This window comes from Canis lupus, chromosome 24 (genome assembly GCF_011100685.1).
Source record: "Canis lupus familiaris isolate Mischka breed German Shepherd chromosome 24, alternate assembly UU_Cfam_GSD_1.0, whole genome shotgun sequence".
NCBI lineage: Eukaryota > Metazoa > Chordata > Mammalia > Carnivora > Canidae > Canis > Canis lupus.
In genome coordinates, this window is record NC_049245.1 from 25,241,958 (window position 1) to 25,268,791 (window position 26,834).

A 26,834-nucleotide genomic window follows, 5' to 3' on the forward strand; every position below is an offset into this window, starting at 1 on the left:
ATAGGGAGTAGTTTCTGCACCGTAAGATGCTTAGCGTCTTGTGTTTGTATTTGCCATTTAAAAATCCTGTTTGTAGGGACACCTGGGTAGTTCAGGTGTTGATTAAACATCTGCCTTCGGCTCTGGTCATGATGGTCCTGGGATCAAGCCCCACATTGGGCACCTTGCTCAGTGGGGAGCTGGCTTCTCCCTCTTCTCTCTGCCTGTGCTCTCTCTTGCTATCTCTGATACTACCTCTTTCTCTCTCTCTCTCTCTCTCTCAAATAAATAAATATCTTAAAATACAAAAATCCTGTTATGAGTTGAGTTTTAAATGTTTGTATTGTCTTGAACTCTTCTTCAATTTTTTAAGAAGATTTAATTTATTCATGAGAGACAGAGAGGGAGGGAGGGAGGGACACAGGCAGAGGGAGAAGCAGGCTCCCCACAAGGAGCCCAATGTAGGACTCAATCCTGGATCCCAGGATCATGCCCTGAGTCAAAGGCAGACGCTCAACCACTGAACCACCCAGGCGTCCCAGACTCTTTTCTTCAGAGGAAAACTATTGAACATTTGAATTGTATCTAATGATCCATTTAAACTCTTTTATTTAGGCAAAGTTAATTTAAGAAGAGGTAGAAAACATGACCAGATTAGTAACATAGAAGTAATGGAAAATGTAGATAATTATCTTGAAAAGTTCTTAGAGTAGGCAGTTTAATAGAAAATGAAGTCAAGCTTTCTAGTACTTTCTATGAGGTAAGCATAGCTTAATGCTGAAACTTGGCAGGAAGGATATAATATGAGGAAATTTAGACAAATCCTACTTATAAAAGAGCCACAGAACTTGTCAGTTAAATAGTAAGACACCAAACAGGCACTTATTAAATGAATGGCACACACAACCGAATATGACATATTTTAGCAGAGTAATGATAGCTTAAACTTAGGAAATCTGTTATTTCATTATTTTCAGAGAGTAAAAGAGAAAAGCTGTATAATCTTCTTGACAAAGGCTGAAAGGTCTCACAATTTATTCTCTCCCATCCAAGTATTAACCAGGCCCGACCCTGCTTAGCTTCCGCGATCAGATGAGATCGGGCGTGTTTAGGGTGGTATGGCTGTAGACAATTTATTCTCAATCCTTGGTAAGTAGGTATGGTGACAAACTTCTAATTAAAGGCATTAATTAGAAAATTTGACAGACTTCACACTTAATGATGAGACAGTGGAGACATTTTCATTAAAGAGAAGGATGCTGGGATCCCTGGGTGGCGCAGCGGTTTGGTGCCTGCCTTTGGCCCTGGGCGCGATCCTGGAGACCTGGGATCGAATCCCACATCGGGCTCCCGGTGCATGGAGCCTGCTTCTCCCTCTGCCTGTGTCTCTGCCTCTCTCTCTCTCTCTCTGTGACTATCATAAATAAATAAATAAAATTAAAAAAAAAATTAGATTCATGTTTAAAAAAAAAAAAGAAGGATGCTGACTATCTGCTAATTTTCAACATCATCTTAGAAGCACTAGTCAATGTAACACAAGAAAAAGAAAGGGCAGGTATCAGTATTGAAGGTGAGATAATATAGTCATAATTTGAATATAATGATAGCCCACCTGGGAAATGCAAGGGAATTAATTAATAATCCATTGGCTAGAGTTTAAATAGGTTCAAAAATCCAGTGTAACAAGATTTATTTATTTATTTTTAAAGATTTTATTTATTTATTCATGAGAGACAGAGAGAGAGGGGCAGAGACACAGGCAGAGAGAGAAGCAGGCTCCTCTTGAATATAGGGAGCCTGATGCGGGACTCGATCCTGGGCCTCCAGGATCATGCCCTGGGCTGAAGGCAGCGCTAAACCGCTGAGCCACCTGGGCTGTCCTGTAACAAGATTTATAATGAGAATGATTGCTTCCACTTCTTTATCCTTTACCTGTTCTGTCCTATGTAGATAACCACTTTTATTAGTTTTTTATCCATCCTACTAGTGTTTCTTTTTTTAACTACAAACAAAAACAAATTACATATTCTTATTTTTCTCTTTTGTAATGAGAAAGGAATCATAAGATATGTATTACTCTATAGCATGCTTTTTTAAAACTTAACATGCCTTGGAAATCTTCTGTATCAATTCACAGAGTATGCTGCTCTCTCTCTCTCTCTTTTACAGATTTATTTATTTTAGAGAGGGGTGAAGAGGCAGAAAAAGTCTTGAGCAGACTATGCTGAACATGGAGCCCGATGTGCAGCTCCATCTCACATTCCTGAGATGATGGCTTGAGCCAAAACCAAGAGTCAGCTGCTCAACCAACTGAGCCACTCAGGCATCTCTCTCTCTCTCTGTCTCTCTCTTTCTTAGCTTTATAATATTTTATTTTGTGGGCGTGCTAAGCAGCATATAAATCCTGAAACCATGAAGCTATTGGTTGATAATTTATTACATGCTTCTCAGAACTTTTAATTTATAAGTATTTGTTTTTGGGACGGCTGGGTGGCTCAACAGTTAAGTGTCTGCCTTCAGCTCAGAGCGTGATCCTGGAGTCCCGGGATTGAGTCCCACATCGGGCTCCCTGCGTGGAACCTGCTTCTCCCTCTGCCTATGTCTCTGCCTCTCTCTGTGTCTCTCATGAATAAATAAATAAATAAAATCTTTAAATATATATATAATTATTTATTTTGGGGGTTTCTTTAAAAAAATTTTTTTTTATTGGAGTTCAATTTGCCAACATATAGGATAACACCCAGTGCTCATCCCATCAGGTGCCCCCCTCAGTGTCTGTCACCCAGTCACCCCCACCCCCGCCCACCTCCCTTTCCACCACCCCTTGTTCATTTCCCAGAGTTAGGAGTCTCTCATTCTGTCTCCCTTTCTGATATTCCCCAGATGTCTGATTCTTAATCTCAGCTCTGTTCTTCATCTCTGGGTCATGAGTTCAGGCCTTGCCAAAAAAAGAAATGTATTTATCTTTACTTTTAAAAAGTATTAAGTGACTAAATCCTTGTAAAAATCGAAACTACAGGGGCACCTGGGTGGCTCAGTTGGTTACGTGTCTGACTCTTGATTTTGGCTAAGGTGCTAATCTTGGGGTTGTGGAATATAGCCCTGTATCCGTCTCTGCGCTCAGAGTGGATTCTGCTTGTCCTTCTCCCTCTGCTCCTCCTCCTGCTTGCACTCTCAAAAAATAAGTAAAATCTTAAAAAAAAAAATAAAAATTAAAACTACAGGCAAAGGTCTCTTGGCCATTTCTAGTACCCCTTCCCCTCCCTAGAGCTTACTTTTGTTATCAGTTTGGGATTTGATATTTGTTCCTTTCTGTCTAATATTTCCTTTAGAAATGTGACTCCCAGGTACAGTGTTAGGTTGGAAACTAGAATCTCATCATTCGGGCTTAGTTACATATTGAACCTGAAAACTTTTTCTCCCTTTTTCTGGCTTTATAGATTTCATTCACAATTCCTCTTTTGTTAACCTGTGGCATCTTCTCCAGCACCCCTAATGATTGTCCAAATATTTAGGTTGTACCAGATAAAATTATTGTTTTTCTAGGTAAAAAGTAGTTATTGGTGGTTTTATGTGGTTTCACCTAATAGTTTTTTTTTTTTTTTTAAGATTTTATTTATTGATTGATGAGAGACACAGAGAGAGAGAAAGAGGCAGAGAGAGAAGTAGGCTCCACGCAGGGAGCCTAATGTGGGACTCGATCCCGGGTCTCCAGGATCACGCCGCTGGCTGAATGTGGTGCCAAACCTCTGAGCCACCGGGGCTGCCCTCACCTAATAGTTTAAAAACTTAATTTGTTTACGTGTCTGATTCTCCTCAAGGGCAGGAGTCTTAAAATCCCTTGTAGAACCTGGAGTTGATTGGGCAGATGAAAGTCACTTAAAGTTCTATTGACTAATAAAGCTGAGCTGTTTTCCAAGGCGCAACTAGTGATTTTGATCCCACCAAGTTTTCTGTCTTCTCTGAAATGCAGTTGGGTTTCCCCATGCTCCATGAGTGCCTTGCATCCTTGTATACCTTAGGAAAGTAGGGAAAACGGTCTTCTCCTTAGGAAACCTTGCATACTCCTTGGTTACAGTTGATCCTTCTGGAGAGATTTGTGTAGTCTGCAGATAGTAGGGTGCCTGTGTCCTGTGAAATTATTTGAGCAAGGAAGGGCTTTAGGTTAGCCAAGGGCCTAGAGGTCCTTCTTCAGACTCCTGAGTGTATGCATTATTAGAGTTGCTAGTCTAGGAATTTGGAGTTGATTCTGTGGTTCTGGACTTGCCAGACTTTTAGATGGCACTGACCAGTGCATATTCAAAATAATTTGGGGTTTATCCTGAGACTGCTGACTTTTTATTTTGCCAAATAAGGATATTTAAAATAAATATCTAGTTACATATATTTTTATAGTTAATACATGCTCATGGTACAACATTCAGAACATACAAAAAGATATACATTGAATAAAATAAGTCTCATACTTCCTCTCCAGTTCCTTAACTATCCAGTTCCCCTCCCAAGAGGCAAACCGGGTTGCTTGATCATCCTTCCAGAGATAGCCCACGCATTTAAAAACAGGTACGAATGTATTGGCTCTCTCCCCTCCCCCAAGTAAATGGTAGTGCATTCAGTACCATTTTGCATCTTTAGATGTTGAGGTTTTTTCCCGCTTTCCTTAGAGATCTTTTAAAATTGGTACATATAGAGCTGATTTAATTTTTTTAATGGCTTCATAATATTAGAGGATTAAAAACAGGTACCACTGTTTTAATTTAAAAAGTGTATTTATGCACCAAAAATTTAGAAATAATATGATTTTATATAAAGAAAAGTCCTGCAAATTGAATAAATTCAGTTCTGTGAAAAATTAATTCCATACATTGGTCCAAAGACTTTGTTTTGAAAACTATTGCTAGAGATAGTAAGTCATTAAAGAAAGGGCTTTTGAATAGAAGTGTATTAGGTCAGAGTTTGTTATTTTAGGGAGGCTCGCTAGTCTCTGGTAGACTGAACAAATGAGAGGGCAAGAGGAATATAACTGAGATATCCATGTTCTTCTCCCCATTTTTTTTAAGATTTTATTTTTAAGTGATCTCTACACTCAATGTAGGGCGCAAATTCACAACCCCAAGATCAAGAGTCTCATGTGCCAGCAACTGAGCCAGCCAGGTGCCCCCCCCTCCCCACCCCCCGCCGTTTTATAGAGATAATTAGGTTTAGGGAATCCTTTGTCTCCTACTATTGTATTTCATGGTTCATCAAATTGTACAGTTAACTGGTCTGCTGTCAGGATAGCTTATTGTAGCAGCTGTATGTCAGTTGTATTGGAGTAGGGACTAGTTTCAGGACTGTTTATTCCTTCCGTTATGTTTTTTGGGCACTTCACGTATGTATAGTACCATTCAGAATTTTGAAAAGCATACCCTGTCAGTTTTGTGTGAGAAATACCCACACAAAGTGATAGGGCCTGAGCTTATAAAGTGACTGAAACTAGAGGGGGTAGCTGGAGTCTAAGAGCGTTGAGATTGAAGAATTGACCAGATATGTGACCTTTGGGAAGAAAAGGGAGAGCAGAATTCATTTGCTCAACATTTATTGAATGCTCAGTATCTACAACCTGTTGTGATAGGTTAAACGGCAAACGAACTGCCTTAGAGGTTAATAGTGTAGGACTGGAGAGGATAGAATGTAGAGATACAAGGAAGCAGGCCTGTTTATTTAGGTAACACATGTTTATTAGGACATTGGGGTACTAGGTGCTTGATGTAATAAGAAAGGCTGGAAATGATACAAATCCAGGTTGTAGGGAGAAAATATATGTAGAATCTGAACTTTCTCCATCTAGAATAGCAATCTGATTAATATAAGTGTATTTAAGAGAACAATTGCAAACAATAGTTATTTTTCTTTATTTTTACCATTTATTTATTTTTGGAACGAGCAATATAGTAATATGGTTAAAAAATAAAGAACATTAGGGATCCCTGGGTGGCGCAGCGGTTTGGAGCCTGCCTTTGCCCCAGGGCACGATCCTGGAGATCTGGGATTGAATCCCATGTCGGGCTCCCGGTGCATGGAGCCTGCTTCTCCCTCTGCCTGTGTCTCTGCCTCTCTCTCTCTCTCTCTGTGTGACTATCATAAATTAAAAAAAATAAAAAAAATAAAAAAAAAAACATTAAAATGTATACTACAAAAAGTCTCCCTTCCACTTTCACCCCTTCTCTCCCCTCCCCAGTTCTCCTCTTGTGTCAGTTAGGTTTTAAAGCTGGAAACAGAAACCACTCTGGGTACTTTAACCACAAAAGGATTTAACACAAGGAATTGAGTATTTTCAAAATTGTTGGAAGGGTTGGAAGACTGAGACTCTGGTTGCTATCCTTAAGTATCGATTTGAAGGACCCATCACTGAAGCTGTGTTCCGGAGGTTGGGAAGTCACTACTGCCAGTGCCACTGCTACCCTCAACACTTGCTTAATACTAAGGAAGACAGTAATTAGACGTTAGATCCTTGCTTCTGCAGACCAGTACATCAGTATTACCAGAGAGCTTGCTTGTTTAAAGCTCTAAGGCTCTAGCTCCACCTGGTAAATCAGAATCTGCATTTTAACAAGATCCTCTGATGATCTGCATTATGTTACAGTTTGAGAGGCCCTGCACAGGAGCTCTGGATTTGGCCACTACAGTTGCCTCTAAACCTGTCGAGTCTTCATGACCTTGATTGCCAGTTGATTAGGGAGTCAGGGAAATGTAGTTGTTGGTTTTTCCAATTCTTGGTCTGGAAGGAGGGTAAACTGTTGAACTGTTGACCTGACCATACTTCTATAAGTAACCATTGTTAGATTCTTGTGTAAGATATTTTAATGCATATTTAAGCATATATAAACATACTTTTCATCTTTTTTTTTGTAAAGATTTATTTGTTTGAGAGAGAGAGACAGCATGAGTTGGGGGGGGGGGCGCAGAGGGAGAAGCAGACTCTCACTGAGCAAGGAGCCCAGTGTGGGGTTTGATCCCAGGACCCCAAGATCATGACCTGAGCCGAAGTCGGGTGTTTCACTCAGACACCCCTACTTTTTCCTACTTTTTCTTTTAAAAAATAAACAATAACTTACCATACACAATGTTCTGTACCTTGCTGTTTTCATTTAATAGTTTATCTTGAGAGAGCTTTCCATATCATGACATAGAACCATTTTGTTTTTTTAACAGCTGTATGGTATTCTATATGGATTGTAACATTCTTAAATTGAGGCTATCTAATACAGTCTGGGTTGCATGGTCATTCTAATTTATTGGCACATATAAAATATAATCTAGTTGTTAAATGTTTGCTTCCTGCTTCCTTTGTGCTCTGGTCTGTGTGTATGTCATCTGGTTTAATTAACTTGCACTATAACTGAGTTTCTGGGTATCCTTCTTCTACATGACAGAACTCAGGCTCTGAAAAGTCAGTTTAATAATTCATAAACTAACGAATGTCCAGGTTGGGATTTGGACCTCAAGTCTGTTAGCCTCCATAACTTGCAATTTGATGCAATTACACAGAGTCTCTAAATGGTAGGCTTTATTTAGTACTTTGGTAATGTAGTCCTTTGGGAAGAGGTTTGGCAGGGTACTATTTTGGATATTTTGAGTAGATATTAAAGGCGTTTAACTTTTTTTTCTGACTCAGGTATCCAGCTCACATAGAAGACATTGACTACGAAGAAGGAAAAGTACTCATCCATTTCAAGCGTTGGAATCATCGTTATGATGAGTGGTTTTGCTGGGACAGTCCTTATTTACGTCCTTTAGAGAAAATACAGCTGAGGAAAGAGGGCTTACATGAAGATGAAGGATCTTCTGTGAGTATCAAATCTGTAATGAGCTGGGTCAGCCGTTGAGTACTTTATGTTCCAGCCTTTGATGTTCAGTGTGAAAGTCAGTAGCAGCTGGGGACCAATCCTTATTTAGGCCTGTAGTTACAACCCTGAGATTTCCATGGCACCTGGGCTCTTGAAGATCTCATTTGTCATCTGTATGATGTGATTGACATGACAGCTCATAAACTAACTTGACTGAAAAGCATTGAAGATGAATGGGGACCTTATCTCTTTCTTTCAAACCACTGTATCCCTTTGGATCATTTATTAAACTTACTTGTTGTCTGGCCATTTATTAAGCAGTCATTCCATATAGAGCCTCATATCAAGTCTTACATAAACTTTAAAAAAAATTTTATTTGGGACGCGTGGGTGGCTCAGCGGTTGAGTGCCTGCTTTCCTCTCAGGGCGTGATCCTGGAGTCTTGGGATCGAGTCCCACATCGGGCTCCCTGCATGGAGCCTGCTTTTCCCTCTACCTGTCTCTGCCTCTCTCTCTTTGTCTCTCACGAATAAATAAATAAAAACTTTAAAAAAGTTATTTATTTTTTGAGAGAGAGAGCGCGTGCACAGGTGTAAGCATGGGGAGGGGTACAGGGAAAAGGAGAAGTGAAGCAGAATCCCTGCTGATCCAGCGTGGGGCTGGATTCCAGGATCCTGAGATTATGACTAGCCAAAGGCAGACGCTTAACCAATTGAGCCACTCAGGCACTCCCTTTTATAAACTCTGGAGTGGTACCTGGCTGGCTTAGTTGGTAGAGTGTGTGACTCTTGATCTTGTCATGAGTTCGAGCCCCACATTGGGTGTGGAGTCTACCTTAAAAAGAAAAAAAACTCTTGAAAATCTTGGAATTGGACTATATTCCTTTTTCTTTTTTTTTTTTAAGATTTTATTTATTTATTCATGATAGTCACACAGAGAGAGAGAGAGGCAGAGACATAGGCAGAGGGAGAAGCAGGCTCCATGCAGGGAGCCCGATGTGGGATTCGATCCCGGGTCTCCAGGATCGCGCCCTGGGCCAAAGGCAGGCGCCAAACCGCTGCGCCACCCAGGGATCCCTATATTCCTTTTTCTAAATTTCATTGCTGTGCCTGGAGTTTTTACTGATTTCAGAATGAAGAATTAAGTATTATTTTTGAGTTTTTTAAACAGGCATTGAGACATCTGTAGAAATTCTGCTGCCTTTGGATCTGACTCAGTCCTGGATTCTGTTTTTCATTTGAATCCTGGCCAGGAAACTTGAACTCTTGCTGTCTGTGTGTGTCATTCCTTCCCCACCCCTGCCCCCATTTAATATTGTTTCCTGTTGTCCAATTTGTTTGCTCATATTCATTCTATAAACTGTATCAGTGTAAACCGTGTGCTGGGAAAATTGTATGAAATATTAAAGGTGAATGGGTGCTTCCTTTGGCAACAGACCCTTTAAATATGTGGGGTGGCATTAGGTGGCGTGAATGTGGTTTCCCCTAAGCTGCGGTAGCTTCCCTCCTTCCAACTCATATAGTGGGTGTTCCTAGTGGTCCTGGGCTCAGGGTCAGTGTCGGAGGTATCATCAGTGCTGTGCTATGCCTGGCCAGACCTAGGACAGGAAGAGTCTTGTTTTCCAGCCCTTTTGGTTTTTCTACAGTTTTGAGCAGCAGAAAACATCTTCCTCCATCCCAGTAGCTATCTCCATCTCCCACTATTGTCAACCCAGCCTCTCTCACAGAATCTGGTACTATATGCGTCCTATGAAATTGGATTAGTAACAGGTCTTTTTTTTTTTGTTTTTTTAATGCCTTTTAGGAATTTCAAATAAACGAACAGGTCCTTGCTTGCTGGTCTGATTGTCGTTTTTACCCAGCCAAAGTCACTGCTGTAAACAAGGACGGTAAGGCATTTGAGTTGTAATTGTTTTTATTCATGACTTAGGGGGAAGTTTGTAATATTAGAGTCTGATAGTATATTTTCAGCATGTAATTATTGCCTAGGAATTCTCTCTCAGGTTAATCTCTATGTGAAGAATTAGGAAGAAATTATAAATGGAGAGAAAGCTGGATTAAAAAGAGGAATTTTGATTATCTTCTAAATTTTCATAATAGTTTTCTATAAAATAGTTATGGTTCATCCATAATAGTCACTGTGCTAGTAAGTGTGCAGTTTCTTGTCCAGGAGTTCCTAATATAATTGATGAATTATTAATATAATTGATGATTTGTACCTAGAAATGAACATTAATAAACATTTCTTAATATGATTTGTGGGGGGTGCCTGGCTGGCCCAGTCGGTCGAGCATGTGACTCTGGATCTCCAGGTCATGAATTCAAGCCCTACATTGGGTATGGAGCCTATTTAAAAAATGCCTTGTGGATGCAATGTGATTGAGGATGATCTGTAATATCAAAGTTGCTAGTTGAAATTGGACCCCTGGGATTTAGAGCACTGAGTTTGGATGCCTTTGCCAGAGTTTAGAACCTGTGAGGAGTCAAGACTGGGAACATGACCCAAAGAGTCTCATTTTGCTAGTACAAGGGCAAAAGAAGGATTAAGATAATATGCATGGTCAGCATCCTGACACTGAGAGAATAGACTCTGGGTCTGAGTGATACCTTTTTATGGGCATTTCCTATCAGGATATTTATGATATGTCCATGATCTCTCCAGTGAATGTTTAGGCTAGTCATACCTTTTAGTACCGCTGTTAGTGGTGACTATAAGGTCACATTGACTTTTTATTTGGTGAGGTTATTTTGGTATTCATTCAGCACTCTGTTAAATGCTGGACCTGGGGCTGACCAAACTGTCTGAGAATGGATTGAAATGGTCAAAAATGAACGTATGTTTGCATATGGCAGAACTTTCTGTTCCTCTTTTGCTACATTCACCCCACCCCAAAGCCCCTAGCTGTTAGGCCAGTGTGGGTTAACCCTGCTAAAATGTAGATTATCCTGTAAGCACATTCCTGTTGCCTCAGGCTTCCAAAGCAAGGTTGTATCTTTTTTAAGATGTCTAAGCAGTTACTGATACTCCAGTTCCTGGTTAATTAAGTCTTTTTGGATACTCTCTTATTTCCATGAATTTCTTTTATAAGCTTGTGTTCACAATATAATCCTCTGTTACTACTTTTCATATGTATCACTTTAGCCTAAAAACATATTTTAGCTTACATGTTATTAAACTGCTTTTTTAGTAAATCAGTTTACTTTTTCAGGGTCTTATTTTCAAGATTAATAATTTTTTCTGCTCTTACTGGATTTAAATCATAGGATATGAAATGTAGGTGTTTTATATCTTCATAGAAAGTCTATTAGGTTGATTTATGCTGATTAATCATATTTTCGTCCTGTATAATATCCGCTGGAGGTGTGCTCCCTTGGAGAAATGGCTGGCCCTTAGATCAGATAAAAGTTATGGGTAGTAACTGTAGATAAAGGAGGTTGTAGAAAGGAAGCAGTATTTCTCTTTTGATCCTGTGATGTCCTGGAGTCATATGGAAGATAGAAAGGAGGCCATGGGGGTTGGACGAGGAAGTGGCAAAGGAGAAAATGCAGATTGTGGAAGAGGTTTGAGGAACCTTGGGAGCAGTCTCACAGAGGGGTAGGGTGCTGTCTTGGTGGAGGCAGTAGAGGCTTAGGAATCTACTGTTTGCATCTAATATCTGCAGAGCCCAAAGCTGGGCATCATGGATTTAAAGGGGGAAAAAAAAAAAAGAGAGAGAAAACTATTTCAAGGCAGTATGAAATAGGTGTTGCTATAGAGTTGCCAGGAGGAGGCAGTACAGGAATAGAAGGGTGCAGATAAATAATAATGGGAGGAGAGAGGGACCCCTGTCTGCAGTTACTCTGTGTGTGTGTGTGTGTGTGTGTGTGTGTGTGTGTGTGTGGATGTGGATGGGTCTGGAGTTTTTTGAAATAATCATTTAAGTACTAAAAGTCATTGGCCACCTTATCAGCCATAGTTAAGATTTTTAAATGTCTTTTATTTTTTTAAAGGATTTTATGTATTTATTCATGAGAGACACAGAGAGAAAGTGAGGCAGAGACACAGGCAGAGGGAGAAGCAGGCTCCATGCAGGGAGCCTGACATGGGACTCGATCCCAGGTCTCCAGGATCACACCCTGGGTTGAAGGCGGCGCTAAACCGCTGAGCCACCCAGGCTGCCCTTAAATGTCTTTTAAACTGGGGCAACCAGAGATTTGCAAGTTGTTTTAAAACATATTTTCAGGGCAGCCCTGGTGGAGTCTTCATATAATGATTATCCCTAAAATAGTCATTTGCCACCCTAATAATATTGGTTTTGTAATCTCTGAATTCTGTCCAGTGAATTTTAGTTAACTGAAGGACATTGAATATGAGTGGAGATTTCTACCAGAACCAGTTTTCCTTAGAGTTCTTGGGTCTGAAGTCCTAACTGGTCTTGAGACCAATTGGAAGGGAGAGGAGAGGAAAGGGGAGGGGAAATCCTGAAAGTTAGTGGAATTGGCTGGGTAGTATTATTGCCACATTTTGGATTGTGAAGGAAAGCTAACCTTTATGAGATCTCAGATGTGTGCCTGATTTTGAAATAATGACTTTTAGGTGCTGCCTTTGGGTTAGATTTTATTCATGGGAGCTGGTGGACAGTTTCTAGTTCTAGTATGTTTCTAGTATGATTCTAGTAATTGCAGGATGGAGAAAGACAATGCTGGGTTCTGTTTTTCACTCTTTGCCTGGTATTTTCTACTCTGCCTCCATTTCATCTGCAGCAGGGGCCACCACAGCCTAATGGCACTGTGAGGAAAAGCTCTGCTGGCAAGGTACCCCCTTTATTTCCTATAAAAGTCATTCTGTGTTGTTGGTTCTGCTAGGAGAAGCTGGGCATACAATGAAGTCACACCCTATAGATTAATCTTTGGAAGACTTGGGGTCACTTTCTTGCCACTCCTAACCTTCTTGTTGGCTTTCCTGAGGCTGAGTGTTGAGGCTGCTGGGGCTGGGAGTCTGGCATAGTTGAAACATACCTAAAAGGCAACTTCAGAGTTTCTTAAAGGAGTAATTAAGCACTTGGAAACTGGGGAGGACAGTGCAATGTTATTTAGCCCTTTTCACCTGCAGTAGTTCTTTGGCAGTGACAGTCAAGCATCATTGCATGTGAAGGCAGCCACCCATGGTTAGCCTTGTTAGCCCCTCCATCTGTGCTGGTGTAAAGGATGGGATTCTGCTTCCAGGAAATCTTTGTTCAGAAGCCATCTCTGGTGAGTTGACCTCAGCTCTTTGCTGGGGCTGCTCAGCATTCCTTTGTTATACTGGAGATGGCAGAGCCACTTTTGTGTCAGAGCATTGTGTCCCCAGTCATGGGCCTCACTGCTCTCCACGACGTTCTCTGGGGGAAACAGAAAGTAGGTTTGCATTTTCAACAAAATGAGGAATTGTTCCTTCCTGTTGATCTGTGATTCTTTAACTCAAGTAAACAGGCGAATCAGGTCCCTCTTCCTTGAAATTATTCATATTCTTTAAGTCACGTTGCCCCTGTTCCCTTAGTTCAATCTTCAGTCCAGTGCCTAAAGTCTGCATTCATAACAGGAGATTCTATAGAAATGATCTTATTTCTAGAGTCTCTTGTTGAAGCAGTTACTATTTTTTGTCTTCTTCATGCTGTAACTGATCCTACATTTGAAATGTGGGGACTGTGTGAACAGCTTTGCACAGAAATAAAAGGAAGATTTAGGCCCACACATGCAGGTGCTAGCTTTGCTCTTACCTTCTATGTGGGGAAGGGAGGGAGAGGGAAAAGCAGATTCCTCACTGAGCAGGGAGCCTGGGACTCCAGGTTCATGACCTGAGCCTAAGGGGAGATGCTTAACCAACTGAGCCATCCAAGCACCCCAGGAAGACATTCTTTCAGTTATATAGGAACCATTAAAGTAGATGTGAGGCCTCTCAGAAATAGGCCTGGGCCACCATTGTCCATGGGATGTGTTATTTTTTTCCTTCTGATTTATTGAAGCCCAAGTTAGGCTGTGTACATGATCAAGGGAGAAAGTTTTGAGATGATCCCTTATGACTCTTGGAAGTAAAAAGGGTCTGGGCCAGGATATTGCTGTCTTAAGGACAGTGATCCCTTAGTACCTTTGGCCATAATGTGAGTCATTTCAGAGTGGCCTTTGATGCTCTGGTCTGTGGTTTGGACTTTAGGCTGAGGGACTTGGGGAATAGGCAGTTTGGGGTGGTGGAAGAAGAACTGGTCAGAGGTCAGCAGAGAGGCTTAGCTTCTAATCCCAACTCTGCTTAGCTCTTTATGGAACTCAGGGCACAGCCCTTCATTTAAGGCCTCTTTTTTGAGCCTGCCATCAGGAGTAAGCTTTAAAATTTACCACAAATAGCTGAAAATGTCCTTGTGGATGTTTGAAATGTATATAAAAATAGACAGTTTTCATTTTGATATAATTGGAGCTTTCTTTCTGGTAAGATAGTTGAAGGGGTATAGGCTTGGGTGTTTCATTGGCACACTTGATATTTAAGATTTAATGAGAGTTGGTTCTTAATGCCCCCATCCTCAGGCTGGCCAGAACCATGTCATGGTTGCTTGAAAAGGGTATGTTTAGAGTTCCATAGTATTGCTTATCATTGTTTCTTTGCTTGCCAGTGCCCTTACAATAGAGACAGAAAGATAGGATCCCAGGCCTTTGTTGTAAGAACTCATCAGTTATTGCTGAGCGGCTTTATGTAGAATCCTTTATCATAGCCTGATGTCTAATTGCTTGTTTTAACCAATCAAGCATCACTATATATCCTTGTGTCTAGTTTACTAGCCACTTTGTTCTGTGTTGGTGACACTTGTGACAGATAATCAACTTTATTTTGTAATTACCACATGTAAAGTTCAATAGGTAATTACTAATTTTCTGTGGCAGTATACTAGAATCACCAGAAACATTTGTTAAAACACATGGAGTTTTTGGGGGTGGTGCTGGTAATTTACATTTCTAAAAGTTGGCAGGAGTTGCTGATGCTGCTGGTCTGGGCACCATACTTCGAGAAACCCTGGTCTACAGTGGACCAGATGCTGTGTGAGAGAGAAATCAGTGTGGGATGTGGTCCCTGGCCTTAGATAGCCTGCCTTTGGTTTGGGATCTGCCTTCTCCGTGAGGGCAGGCAGGCAAGGTGCCAAAATGAGTATTTGAGAATATCAGAGCAGGGAAAAATCTTTCTAGCTAAGAAGTCAGGAAGCTTTTACAGAACTCTTGTGGTCATTTGAGGTAAGTGCTTAAGGACCAATGAGTAGCACATTTTAGAGAGGAAAATACTTTGATGATGATGTGGAGGTGGAAATGTCACAAGGTAGCTTCATTAGGTGCCAAGTAGCTCATCCCTTTGAGTTGGGCGGTATTATATGTTGGTAATGACAAACAAGGTTTGGAAAATAATTGAGCTAAGATTGAATTGGACTTTGAATAATACAGAGTAAAGCTTTCATTAGAGGTAGCTAGCCAATGACAGGCCCTACCTATTTCAGACTGGTGGCGAGCTGGAGTGGGGTGGGGAGGGGAGAGAATTTATAAAGAAGTAATTAGCTGGAAGGTCTTAGCCCTTGTTGCATTCTTTTGCTGTCAGCCCTTAGGCTTTTTTTTTTCCCTTCCCTGTTTGGTGGGAAATTGATCTTGAAAACTGACTGATGATGTTTACCAATAGTAAACCATTAGGTGATTACCAGTAGCTCACTGGTAATCTTGACAAGATTAACAATGATTTTTTTTTTTTTAATTCCTGGGACCTAAAAAATAAAATAAAAGTTCTGGTGGGGGGCGGGGGAAAGGTGGGTTCTAAGATGCAAAAGTTTGAAAGAGTTGGTTCGAGTGCAACTAATGAGAACTTTTGTATTGTAGTTGGATGCCTTATTTGGGAAGAAGATTATTTGGATTTTTGGCTTCAGTCTTATAGCAGAGTGATTTCTTTTCTAATGGAATAAAACTGACAATGTTGCAGGGATCGTTTAGTGTTTTGGCCAAGTCCCTGTTTAGATACTGTAACATGAGGTTATTCATATGGATTATGAGATTAATGTGACCTCTAAAAATATAATATCTGTAGTAAGCCCTCGTGTTTCTTTTAAGATTTAAAGGATATTACCACTCTTAAGCCCAGAAAATAAAAATTGATAAAAAATTAATTCACCAAGCAATAAATAAATGTGCATTTTCCTCATATTCTTAATTGTTTTACTGCTCTTTGTTCTTGGACTAAATTCAATGCAATTCTGTTTTTCCATCAGAAAGCAGATGCATTTTGATCTGTATAGATAAAGAGAAAACTTACTATGTAATCTTGACTAAGAAATGCAGGCATGCATACTTGTTATTATCTTGGACATAAATAACTGCATGTGTTTCTTAAGATTTTAATTCTCATACATTTATTATTGTGGTTGGAGTTCCCTTTTGTTTATGCTTTGAAAAGTTTTGTTGCTTTCATGAAACTGCCAAGTTAAATCATGATATCTTCTTGAATTTTAGGTACTTACACTGTGAAATTTTATGATGGAGTAGTTCAGACTGTCAAACATATTCATGTCAAAGCTTTTTCCAAAGATCAGGTGAGAAATGTGGTTTTGTGCTTTGTGGTATGAATAATACTAACATTGTAGTTTTGTTTCTCAAATACAGACATTTGAGAAACATTTGTTTCTCAAAACATTCATTTTTACATTTGTTTATGATGGCAAAGTCTTTATTTCCTTCACCTGACACAATTTCACTAGAAAGCCATACACAGGTTTTCAGAAATTATTAATATTTGGGTCTCTCTGCCATTTCCTGTTACATGTATTCCTTATCTTTTCTCAAACCTCTTTGGGTTATTATTCTTTTTTTCACTCTCCTTGTGCCATATCCCTAGAGCTGTTACTTATCATAGGGAACTTGCTAATGTTTGAGGAAGCCTAAAGTGTATTTTCTCCTCCTCTAACTTTGTCCTTCAGCTCAGGACCATGACTTGGTGGTTTCAGAACTATGGTTTGGCTTGAGTATGGCAATTACTTGTGCTAGATATGCCTGGTTTAAAAATTATACTTCCTGTTGTCCCAGTCACCACACATAGTTTGCTTGAACATGGGACAGGAGTTTTGATATTGGAAATAGGAGCTATCTGGAAATGTTGTCTACTCTTTTCATACTTTTTTCCCCTTTAGTCTTTTTCATGTTTATGCCTTAATGAAATAGGTGAGGGGAAAGCAAGATCAAAATTTGAATATTGATTTCTTAAAACTTCTGATTGTTACTAATTGTTACCTCTATGGGTAGTTGTTGATGTGACAGTATTTGGTGATGCTTGAGCTTGTTGGGTCTTTTCTTATGATCAAATACTTCTACTTATCACAAATTTTAGTAAATTCTTCTGTACATATACTTGATGACTTCAAAGGATTATGATTTCATTTTTTTGATAAATGATATCTTTAAAAAGTAGCCTTAATGTTTTTGCCTTTTGCCAGCCTTCCTTCTCAGAAAATTGAAACAGTTATAAAGCTTTAGCCCTGAAGGTGTTTTCTCTGTGATTATTTGTCCCTCAGGCATCTAAGGAGCTACTGTATAATACTCTAAAATGTTATTTTATGGAGTGCCTGGCTCAATCAGAATATGTGACTCTTGATCACAGAGTTGTGAGTTTGAGCCCCACATGCAGTGTAGAGGTTACTTAAAATTTTTAAAATAAATAAAGTGTTATTTTGGCAATTTTTAAATTTGGCAATTTTTCTATTGAGTTTGTGGAATGAGTTAATATAGATAGAGGACTATATTAATAACTTGTTCAGAATTGTCAGATTGTATCTAGAACCTCCCCAAATGGAAGTCTAGATAACATTCAGCTGTTTACTCTGCCACACTGAATAAATTGGTAGCACTTGTGGGGCTTTGGGTTTGAGATGAGCACCTTACCCAGTGTGGATTTGTGGGTGCTTCTGTTCCCAATCCCCAGCTATCCGTGAGTGTCTCACCTCACCTCCGACCTGCAAGGTGGTCAGGTATAGGTCCATGGTTCCTGCTTGTGTTTGTTTTTTTCTTCCAAGACAGCATTGTATTTGGGTAAATGACTTCTCAGTTCTCTTTAACTCTAAGAATCTAGGGTTCTTTTTATTATTATTTTTTTAAATATGCCTTTCTCTTTTAATCCCCTCCCTGCTTCAACTCTTAAAAAAGTACTCAAAAATTAAATACAAGGAAGCTCAGAGAGCCAAGATAAGCCAGCCCAAGATTAGCAGTCTTCCTTCCACAGGGGCCAAAGTATGGATGCTGAGTCTCTATTCTGCCTAATGGTAAAAGCTGGTGCAGAATAAAGTCGTTCCAGACAGGAGTAACCCGGCCCCCAGGGCCTTTCTGCAACAGGGCACCCCTAACAGGGCCAGGCTGTGTAAGAAGTGGTGTTTTTTGGCCTTGTCGAAGAGCTCCTTCCCCTAGGCATCTGGAAACTGGGGGCCCTGCATCTTGTAGGAGGCCAAGCCTAAGGCTCTAGTCAAGCTACCCAAGTGGTGGAAAGTAGCCCCTGGTCTGGCCATGGCAGTGGATGGTCATGCATCTCCAAAGCTTTAACTTCTTAAAAATATCTGTTGCAGACAACTTTTAAAGCTTTCTTCATGTATTATTAGAATAGATTGAGGTTTTTTTCTGTGTCATCATACTCCTCTAAATGTTTTGATAATTTATATATTAGAAACATTTTTTTGAAGTTATAAAAATAATACATTAGCTGTAGAAAATTTGTAAACTATAGAAAAGCACAAAGAAAATAAAAATGATATAATTCTGTTGTCTAAATACAATTGCTTTTAGCATATTGGTGTATATCCTGTGTTTTTTGTTAAATATATTTTCAAAACTGGGGTCATATAGTGTATTACTGTTTTACATTTTGCTCTCTTTTTGTTCTAAAGGGGGTATATCTTGCTCTTTTAACGAAATAACATTTTCTTAAGTTCTTAATAGTGAATGAGAATATGGCTTCTGTAATATGCCTATAACTGTACTGTGTGTAACTAATTACCTAATGGTCACTTATAAGGATATTTGTAAATCTGGATGTACAAATCCAATTATTCTGTTAGAAAATTCCATTTCTAGGAATTCATTCTAGTTCAAAAGTATAAACTTTTAATCTTTTGACACAAACTGGTAACATGTTTTTTCTCTCCACCAGGGTGGTTATAATTTGTAGTTCTGCCAGCAGTTACTGAGGAGTGCTTGTTCTCAAACCTGCTTTCAGAAAATTTGGGGGCTTGAAAAAATATTTCCTTCTAGGCTCTAATCACAAGGATTCTCCTTGCTTATTATTTTTCCTGATGAGACAAATTAGACATTTATTCCCTGAATATTTAGGCACTGCTTCCAGCTTTAGGGAGAGATCTGTGTGTCTTGTGTGTGCTAGGTGCTGGGAATTCCACGTGAACATGATATGGTGGTTCTCTAGAGGTCTTGGAAGAGAGATACATACACAAACTTAATTGTAGTTTTAGAAAGTCCAGAGCTTTCAGAGCTGGATTTATTATGAGACAGTCCTACTAGGACACAGGTTTTTAGAATGAATTCTTTAAAAAGTTATTTAGGAGGAAAGTAACCAAGAAGTAGTACTTCTGTTCAGTGGACAAAAACTTAGTAGTTCAGGAGCACAGTAGGTACCTTTGTTGGATTGGGCACAGTCTCTACCTGGTTGAGGAAACAAAGACCCTGCTTCTGAGTTGGACAGTCTTTATAGCTTTCCTGTTCAGCCTCCAGTTACTAGTTTGTGTTCTTCTCTACGCAGGGCATTAGCATCCACTGGCAAACTGAGCCGGGCCTCTGAAAGGCCCTGGGTCTGTGTAGTCATGCTTGGGGTTAGAAAGGTGTAGCTTGGAGGCATTTTCTTAGAATACCTCTGTCAGAAAGATTGCTTTGCAGAAGAGGTCACTGGGGTATTTGTCCCTTTAATTATCTAGTGACTTATTAATCAAAATATGGGAGATCACTCTATCTCAGAAAGAATTGAACCTGACCTTTTTTTTTTTAAATTCAGGATCGGTTCTCAAGCTTCAGAGTATGGATGGATATTTTTAGTGGTTCTTCCCATTATGTGACATAGCATATGTCTTGTTTTAATTTGTCTTCATAAGTTTGCAAAAAAAAGTCATCTGATTTAATATTTGCAAGTAATCACAAAGTGTGTTTCATCGCTATTTTGCTCATTTTAGAATATTGTGGGTAATGCTAGGCCTAAAGAAACAGATCACAAAAGTCTTCCATCATCTCCTGATAAACGAGAGAAGTTTAAAGAGCAAAGAAAAGCCACTGTCAATGTGAAGAATGACAAAGAGGACAAAGCCTTAAAGACAGAAAAGCGACCCAAGCAGCCTGATAAAGAAGGAAAGTTAATCTGTTCTGAAAAGGGGAAGGTGTCTGAGAAAAGCCTTCCCAAGAACGAGAAGGAAGATAAGGAGAATATTTCAGAAAATGACAGAGAGTACTCTGGAGATGCTCAAGTGGATAAAAAACCTGAAAATGACATTGTGAAGAGTCCACAAGAAAACTTGAGGGAGCCAAAACGAAAACGAGGCAGGCCCCCTTCCATAGCTCCTACTGGTGAGTTTACTAGGGGGGGTGGGTGTCTGTATTGGGCAATGCCAGTGTTTTCTTCTGTGACTCTTGGTAGTTCTTTATCACTTCCATACTTCAGTTCTTCATTTTTGTGACTGACTGAATCATCCTGTGATCTGAAAACAAGTTGTGTCTGTGGAGTTGGATTTTAAGGGAGGCATGTATCCAGATGAATGTAAGTCGGAAAACATGTCCTTGACTACTAAGCTTCTGGGGTGGTACATAACTGTTCGCTAGATGCTTCAGCTTATATGGTAAAACCTAGTAAGCTAAGGCCTTTTCCCTGTGCCTATTTGAATGATCTCAGTTTAAGTAAGCTTAGTAGAACAGGGATTAGGAAATAATAGTTTTCCTGAGAGACCTGAAAGAGAAGAAGTAATTAGATGTGGGTTCTTGACAAAGGCTGGATTAAAGAACACTGGACCTAGGGGAAACATGGGTGCGTTGTGAAGTTGAACTCTCTGGAGAGTGTTTATGAATTGGACATTTTCACAGTCTAAATAAAAAATTGAGATGGCTAATCGGTAAAAGTTAAAAGGTACAGATTTAGGAAAGAATGTATAGCTATTTTAAAAAGTTGAAATTTGGAATTTTTCAAGAACAACCAACAGTAAAACACATCCTGAATTTCTTCCTAGGTCAAACACTCCTTCTCTAGATCAGTTCAGTGGCATGAAGAACCCTCAGGATTGCTAGACTGAATGAATGCAGGCTATGATAATCTGGCAGTGGGCTTCACACATTCTTGCTTGCATATCTCCTACATGAATATTGAAAAACTGAATCCTTTAGTACATTTTAGAGTGATATCTATTTTTTCTCACAAGTTTAAATAGCTGCAAATGATATATTTAAAATATAAAATATGACATAGATTTTCATTAAAACTGCAGAACTACAGAGTTAGCTCATTCATTGGTCCTGCATGATGTGAAATACGAAGTGAGTCCTATCAATCCAGGCAGCTACATCAGACTTAATTTCTATGGGAAAAAAGTCTGCCTTAATTTACTTAAAATAGATATTAGTACTCATTCCCAGGAGACAGCCTTCTCACATCTGAGTTTGATTTTTAAGTTTTATTGAGTGATAGCAAAGGGATAGTACAAAGCTCCTGAGGAGGGAGGGGACCCAAGAGGGATACCCTCACGTCTGTGTTCTAATTTTAAGGTAGGAAATTAGATATAGATTGATTCCTTCCCACATGAATTAAGCCACCTCCATCCTTCAGTTGTTGTAACTGAGTTTTGCTCTCAAAAGCTGAGCATGCTGGAATTGTCTCTAGGCCTAATTATGGCCTACACCTGCAATACCCAGTATGGTAGTCACTAGCCACATGGGCTGTTGAGCACTTGAAATGTGGGTGGTCTGAATTGAGATGTGCTGTGAGTGTAAAATATACTCTGGAATTCAAATACTAGGTACAAAAAAACGTAAAATGTCTTATTAATAATTTTTTATGTTGATTACATGTCAAAATGGTTTTGGCTGTACTGTGTTAAATAGAATATATTCTTTAAATTCACTTTTCAAAGTAAAAATTTGAAAATTGCACATGTGACTTGCATTTGTAGCTCTTGTTATATTTCTGTTGGACAGCACTGGCCTCAATTCACTGGCTTTCTCCACGGGGTTCTGGGAGAGAATTAAACCCCAATTGCCCAAGGCATCCATAATGAATTGACTTCTTTTCCTTGCACTGAGAATGGTACTAGTTTTTTTTTTTTTTTTTAAGATTTTATTTATTTATTCATGAGAGACACACAGAGAGAGGTAGAGACATAGGCAGAGGGAGAAGCAGGCTCCTTGTGGGGAGCACAATGTGGGACTTGATCCCAGGATCCTGGGATCACGACCTGAGCCGAAGGCATACGCTCATCCACTGAGCCACCCAGGTGCCTGGAGAATGGTACTAGTTGTAAACCATACTTGGGAGAATTGAGAAACTTACTCTGAGTTCCGTGTTCAAATGAGGAACTCCAGTGGACAAAGTCTGGAGGTTTTAAACCCCCGGGCAGTGTACCAGGGTAATATGTAGGAAGAATGTTAGGCAGGTCTTTTGTTTTGTTTTGTTTTTTTAATCTATCCATTCATGATAGACATAGAGAGAGAGAGAGGCAGAGACACAGGCAAAGGGAAAAGCAGGCTCCATACCGGGAGCCCGACGTGGGACTCGATCCCGGGACTCCAGGATCGTGCCCCGGGCCAAAGGCAGGCACCAAACCACTGAGCCACCCAGGGATCCCCTAGGCAGGTGTTTTTAATTAAGTGGGAGAAGGGCATTTATGTAAGGAGGGGTAGAAAATGAAAACTGGTAGAAGTATGATGTGTCCTCATCTCAGCTTTGGAAAACATATATATGGGAATTGAATGCTCTGAAATGGATTCCCCTTTAGCTGTTCATGCTGTGGCTTGTACCCTTGGGAAAATATGTGCTGGGGTCGTCGTACTCAACTTTGCCAACTGCTCCTTTGAAGCCACATTACTTTGCTCAGACTGAAAAAGTTGGGGGGGGGGCATTCAGTTTATTGCTTTCATTTCATAAGTGTAAGATTTCATGCCAGATAGGATTGATATAATAGAGAAATGGTGTTTTCCAGGTTTGCTTGAGGCATTTGTCCCCAGTCAGAATCTCTGGAATTGTTAACATCCTTCCTAGATGATTCTTACCATAAGAAGAGTTTGGGAAACACTAATGTTCTGTGTAGTCAGCCCTGGTTTGTATGTGGTATCAAAGTGAAGAATGCTAACCAAATATCTTATATGTAGTTCAAATCTCCTTTTGAAATTGTTTGGAATAAGTTCGTTGACCCAGTAGAGCATTGGGCTCTCTAAATTTTATGGATTTGATTGGAATAGAATCTGAGCTTTTTAGGGAGAGTTGTTTGTATTTGTGTTTTATTTGGAATGTGTATGATTTCCAAGTTCTCACCACTTGGAACAAAATAATGTTGGCACATTGGGAATAATTGAATACAGGAAGAGCCAAAGAGTTCAGCATACTCATTAGGTTTGCCTCCTCAGAGCTCAGCCCTGTCTCTTTTTGGGCCTTTCAACATGGCCGATCTCAAGCTTCTGGGCTTCAGTGAGTCGTCTTCCCCATTCCCCAAACCCACAGCCCTCTGTGCCCCACTCTACCCCTTCCCCCTTTCTTCCTCTTTCTCCCTTCAGCCTTCATTAGACCCCTTAGCCCTGCCTTCCCCCCAAAGCTTCCTACTTTCATTTCTTTTGTTTTTTTCTTCTGTTTTTTTGCATTCTCATCTTTCATGACTGGGAGAGTTTCCTAAATGTTGGGTTTCAGGGGTGCCTGAGTGGCTCAGTTGGTTGAGCGTCTATGCCTTTAGCTCAGGTCATGATCCCAAGGTCCTGGAATCGAGCCCCATATTGGGCTCCCTGCTCAGCAGGAGCCTGCTTGTCCCTCTCCCTCTGCCCCTCCCCTCCACCCCTCTCATGCTGTCGGTCTGTCTCTCAAATAAATAAATAAATAAATAAAATCCTAAAAAAACTGATGAAAAGGGCAGCCCAGGTGGCTCAGCGTTTTAGCACTGCCTTCAACGCAGGGCGTGATCCTGGGGGCTTGGGATCGAGTCCTGTGTTGGGCTCCCTGCATGGAGCCTGCTTCTCCCTCTGCCTGGGTCTCTGCCTCTCTCTCTCTCTCTCTCTCTGTCTCTCATGAATAAATAAATAAAATCTTTAAAAAAATATTGATGAAAAAATATTGGGTTTAAAAATAGTGAGTACTAGCCAAGGATTTAGTTTCTGCACTGCTAAATTATGTCAGAGCTGGATTTGTTGGGATCAGCAACCTTGCTGACTATCAAATAGCATAGTCTCCTGAGATTTTTCTGGAATTGTTTTTAAGAGCTTATAAATGTTGACATTCTGTTTGGTCCCTCATAACTAAAACCAATGCCAAGCTAACTAATTTAGCAAGTAGAGATTGAAAACAATACTCAAGCTGTAGTCCCAGGTATACATCTTAGGAATTAGCCTGAATACTGGATTTCCTGAGTATTGGATAAATCAAGTTTTTTTCTATTAAGATTTTAAAGAAAAGATTTCATTTATTTATTTATTTTTTTATGAGAGAGAGAGAGAGAGAGAGAGAAGCAGAGACATAGGCAGAGGGAGAAGCAGGCTCCATGCAGGGAGCCTGATGTGGGACTCAATCCCTGAATTCTGGGATCATGCCCTGAGCCAAAGGCAGATGCTCAACCGCGGAGCCACCCAGGCATCCCTGGATAAGTCAAGTTTTGATGGTGATAAAAATTACTTTTTTATTGGCCTTGTATCTTCATATTTTTAAAGTAGTCATGTTGGGGGTGCCTAGGTGGCTCAGTCAGTTAACTGTCTGCCTTTGGCTCAGGTCATGATCCCAGGGTCCTGGATGGAACCCCATATTGTAGGGCTCCCTGCTCAGGGGCATTCTACTTCTTCCTGTCCCCTTGCTACCCCCACCCCCACCTCTCATGCTTTCTCTCTAAGATAAATTTTAAAATATTTTTTTTAAAGATTATTTATTTGAGAGAGCAAGCATAAGGAAGGGGCATGTGGGGGTGGGGGCGGGTAAGAGGTGGGAGGAGGAGCAGAGGGAGAAAGAGAAGCAGATTCCCGCTGAGCAGGGGGCCTGAAGCAGGGCTGGATCCCAGCACTCCACTCCAAGACCATGACCTGAGCTGAAGGCAGACATTTAACCAACTGAGCCAGCCAGGCGCCCCTAAATAAATAAAATCTTAAAAAAAAAAAGTAGTCATGTTGGGGCTTAGTATTTTTTTTTTTAATTTTTTTTTTTAAGATTTTATTCACAAGAGACAGAGAGAGGAAGAGACATAGGCAGAAGCAGCTCCATGCAGGGAGCCTGATGTGGGATTCGATCCTGGATCCCAGGATCACGCCCTGAGCAAAGGCAGATGCTCAACCTCTGAGCCACTCAGGCATCCCTGGGGCTTAGTATTAAAGAGATCTTGGGGTCATGACTTCAAGTCCCATTTTACCCAATAGAGATTACTTAAATATATAAATAAATCTTAAAAAAGGGAGAGAGATGAAGGAGGTCAATCTACAGGTTGTTAGCATCTCATAAAGAAGTAGTTTCTCACCCATTATACTTCTGTTTTCTTATTAGCCCTTTGATTGTTTACCATGCAAGTGTGTGTGTATGTGTTTTATTTATATATAATCACGAGGTTTAGACATGAAGAAATTATATAACTTCTTTTGTGTGGTTTTATATACACTATAGCTGTGGATTCAAACTCTCAAACTTTGCAACCAATAACACTGGAGTTGAGAAGGCGGAAAATATCAAAAGGAAGTGAAGTCCCATTAAAACGTCCCCGGCTTGACAAAAATTCATGTGAGTTTCCAGTTTATGTATGTGTGGCTAGAACTTGATGTTGATTGAGTCAGCCTCCCCTGTATTCATGTTTCCTATTCCCTATATATAGGCTCTAATGTTTTTGATCACAGGAGCTAATGTATATGGTTTGGGTTGGATAAGAAGGAATTTTGCTTGAAGAAAAATAAATCCCAAAGCACAAACTATATTAATGTTGCATTCAGTGGTGTCTCCTCATACTCATAAACTACATTTCCATTGGAAATTTAATGGCTTAGGAAGGGACAGATTTCATATGTGGAATGAAACTTTAGAAATGCTATTTATTGATAAAAAAAATACTTTGGCTCCAAAAAACAGTGTGTGATAGTTCTAAGGCTTTATAAACCTTGTTGACTTTGGAGATTAGTACATAAACTTTTTTAAGTTGGGAAGCCCCAAAATAAAACTTAGTTGTCAAGATTGGAGCAATGACCTTAAAAGAGATATTCAGACCATGAATAAGGATGATTCTATCCTGGCCAGAGGGACTGCCTTTACTTAAAACTATAAATTAAAAGAAGATATTTCCTTTTACCACTGGTTTAATATTCTGGAAGTTTCTATAAAGCTCTTATGGAGGTAATCAGCCCAGAAATCTGGAATAGCAGAGTTATTTCTTCTTGGGTTTTTGACTATAACTCTCTTAATGGTTTATAGCCCAGGAAAAGTCAAAAACCTATTCGGAAAACACTGACAAAGACTTAACAAGGAGACGGTCCTCCAGGCTGTCCACTAATGGGACGCACGAGATCCTAGATCCTGACTTGGTTGTATCAGATTTGGTTGATACAGTTAATACTGACCCTTTGCAAAACACATCATCCAGTACCAAGGAATCTGAAGAAGGTGAGTCAGTTTGTCCTAGAATTGTCTTGCTAGCTTGTCTGTCTAGTGAGAACCAATCTAAATCATTGTATACTACCTTCCACAAGTTTTAGATGGTGTTGAAATTAAGTTTTTGAATGGGTTGCAGTATTTCTTATACTGTTCTTCATTGGTGATTCAATAGACAAACTTTCTGTACATGTTTGTGATTGCTTTTACTTGTAT

General features: G+C 39.9%; 1 protein-coding gene and 1 pseudogene across 1 annotated transcript in view; one reads left to right on the forward strand and one right to left on the reverse strand.

Moving 5' to 3' along the window:
* PHF20 (PHD finger protein 20) overlaps nucleotides 1-26,834 on the forward strand; it is a 195,742-nt gene that overhangs the window by 54,445 nt on the left and 114,463 nt on the right. The window contains exons 3-8 of the mRNA XM_038572167.1: nucleotides 7,637-7,808; nucleotides 9,612-9,696; nucleotides 16,298-16,377; nucleotides 20,002-20,389; nucleotides 25,647-25,760; nucleotides 26,442-26,630. Of these exons, the coding sequence (XP_038428095.1) occupies nucleotides 7,637-7,808; nucleotides 9,612-9,696; nucleotides 16,298-16,377; nucleotides 20,002-20,389; nucleotides 25,647-25,760; nucleotides 26,442-26,630 (1,028 nt within the window). The remainder of the gene's footprint in view (nucleotides 1-7,636; nucleotides 7,809-9,611; nucleotides 9,697-16,297; nucleotides 16,378-20,001; nucleotides 20,390-25,646; nucleotides 25,761-26,441; nucleotides 26,631-26,834) is intronic.
* Nucleotides 18,007-18,336, reverse strand: LOC119865662 (annotated as a pseudogene).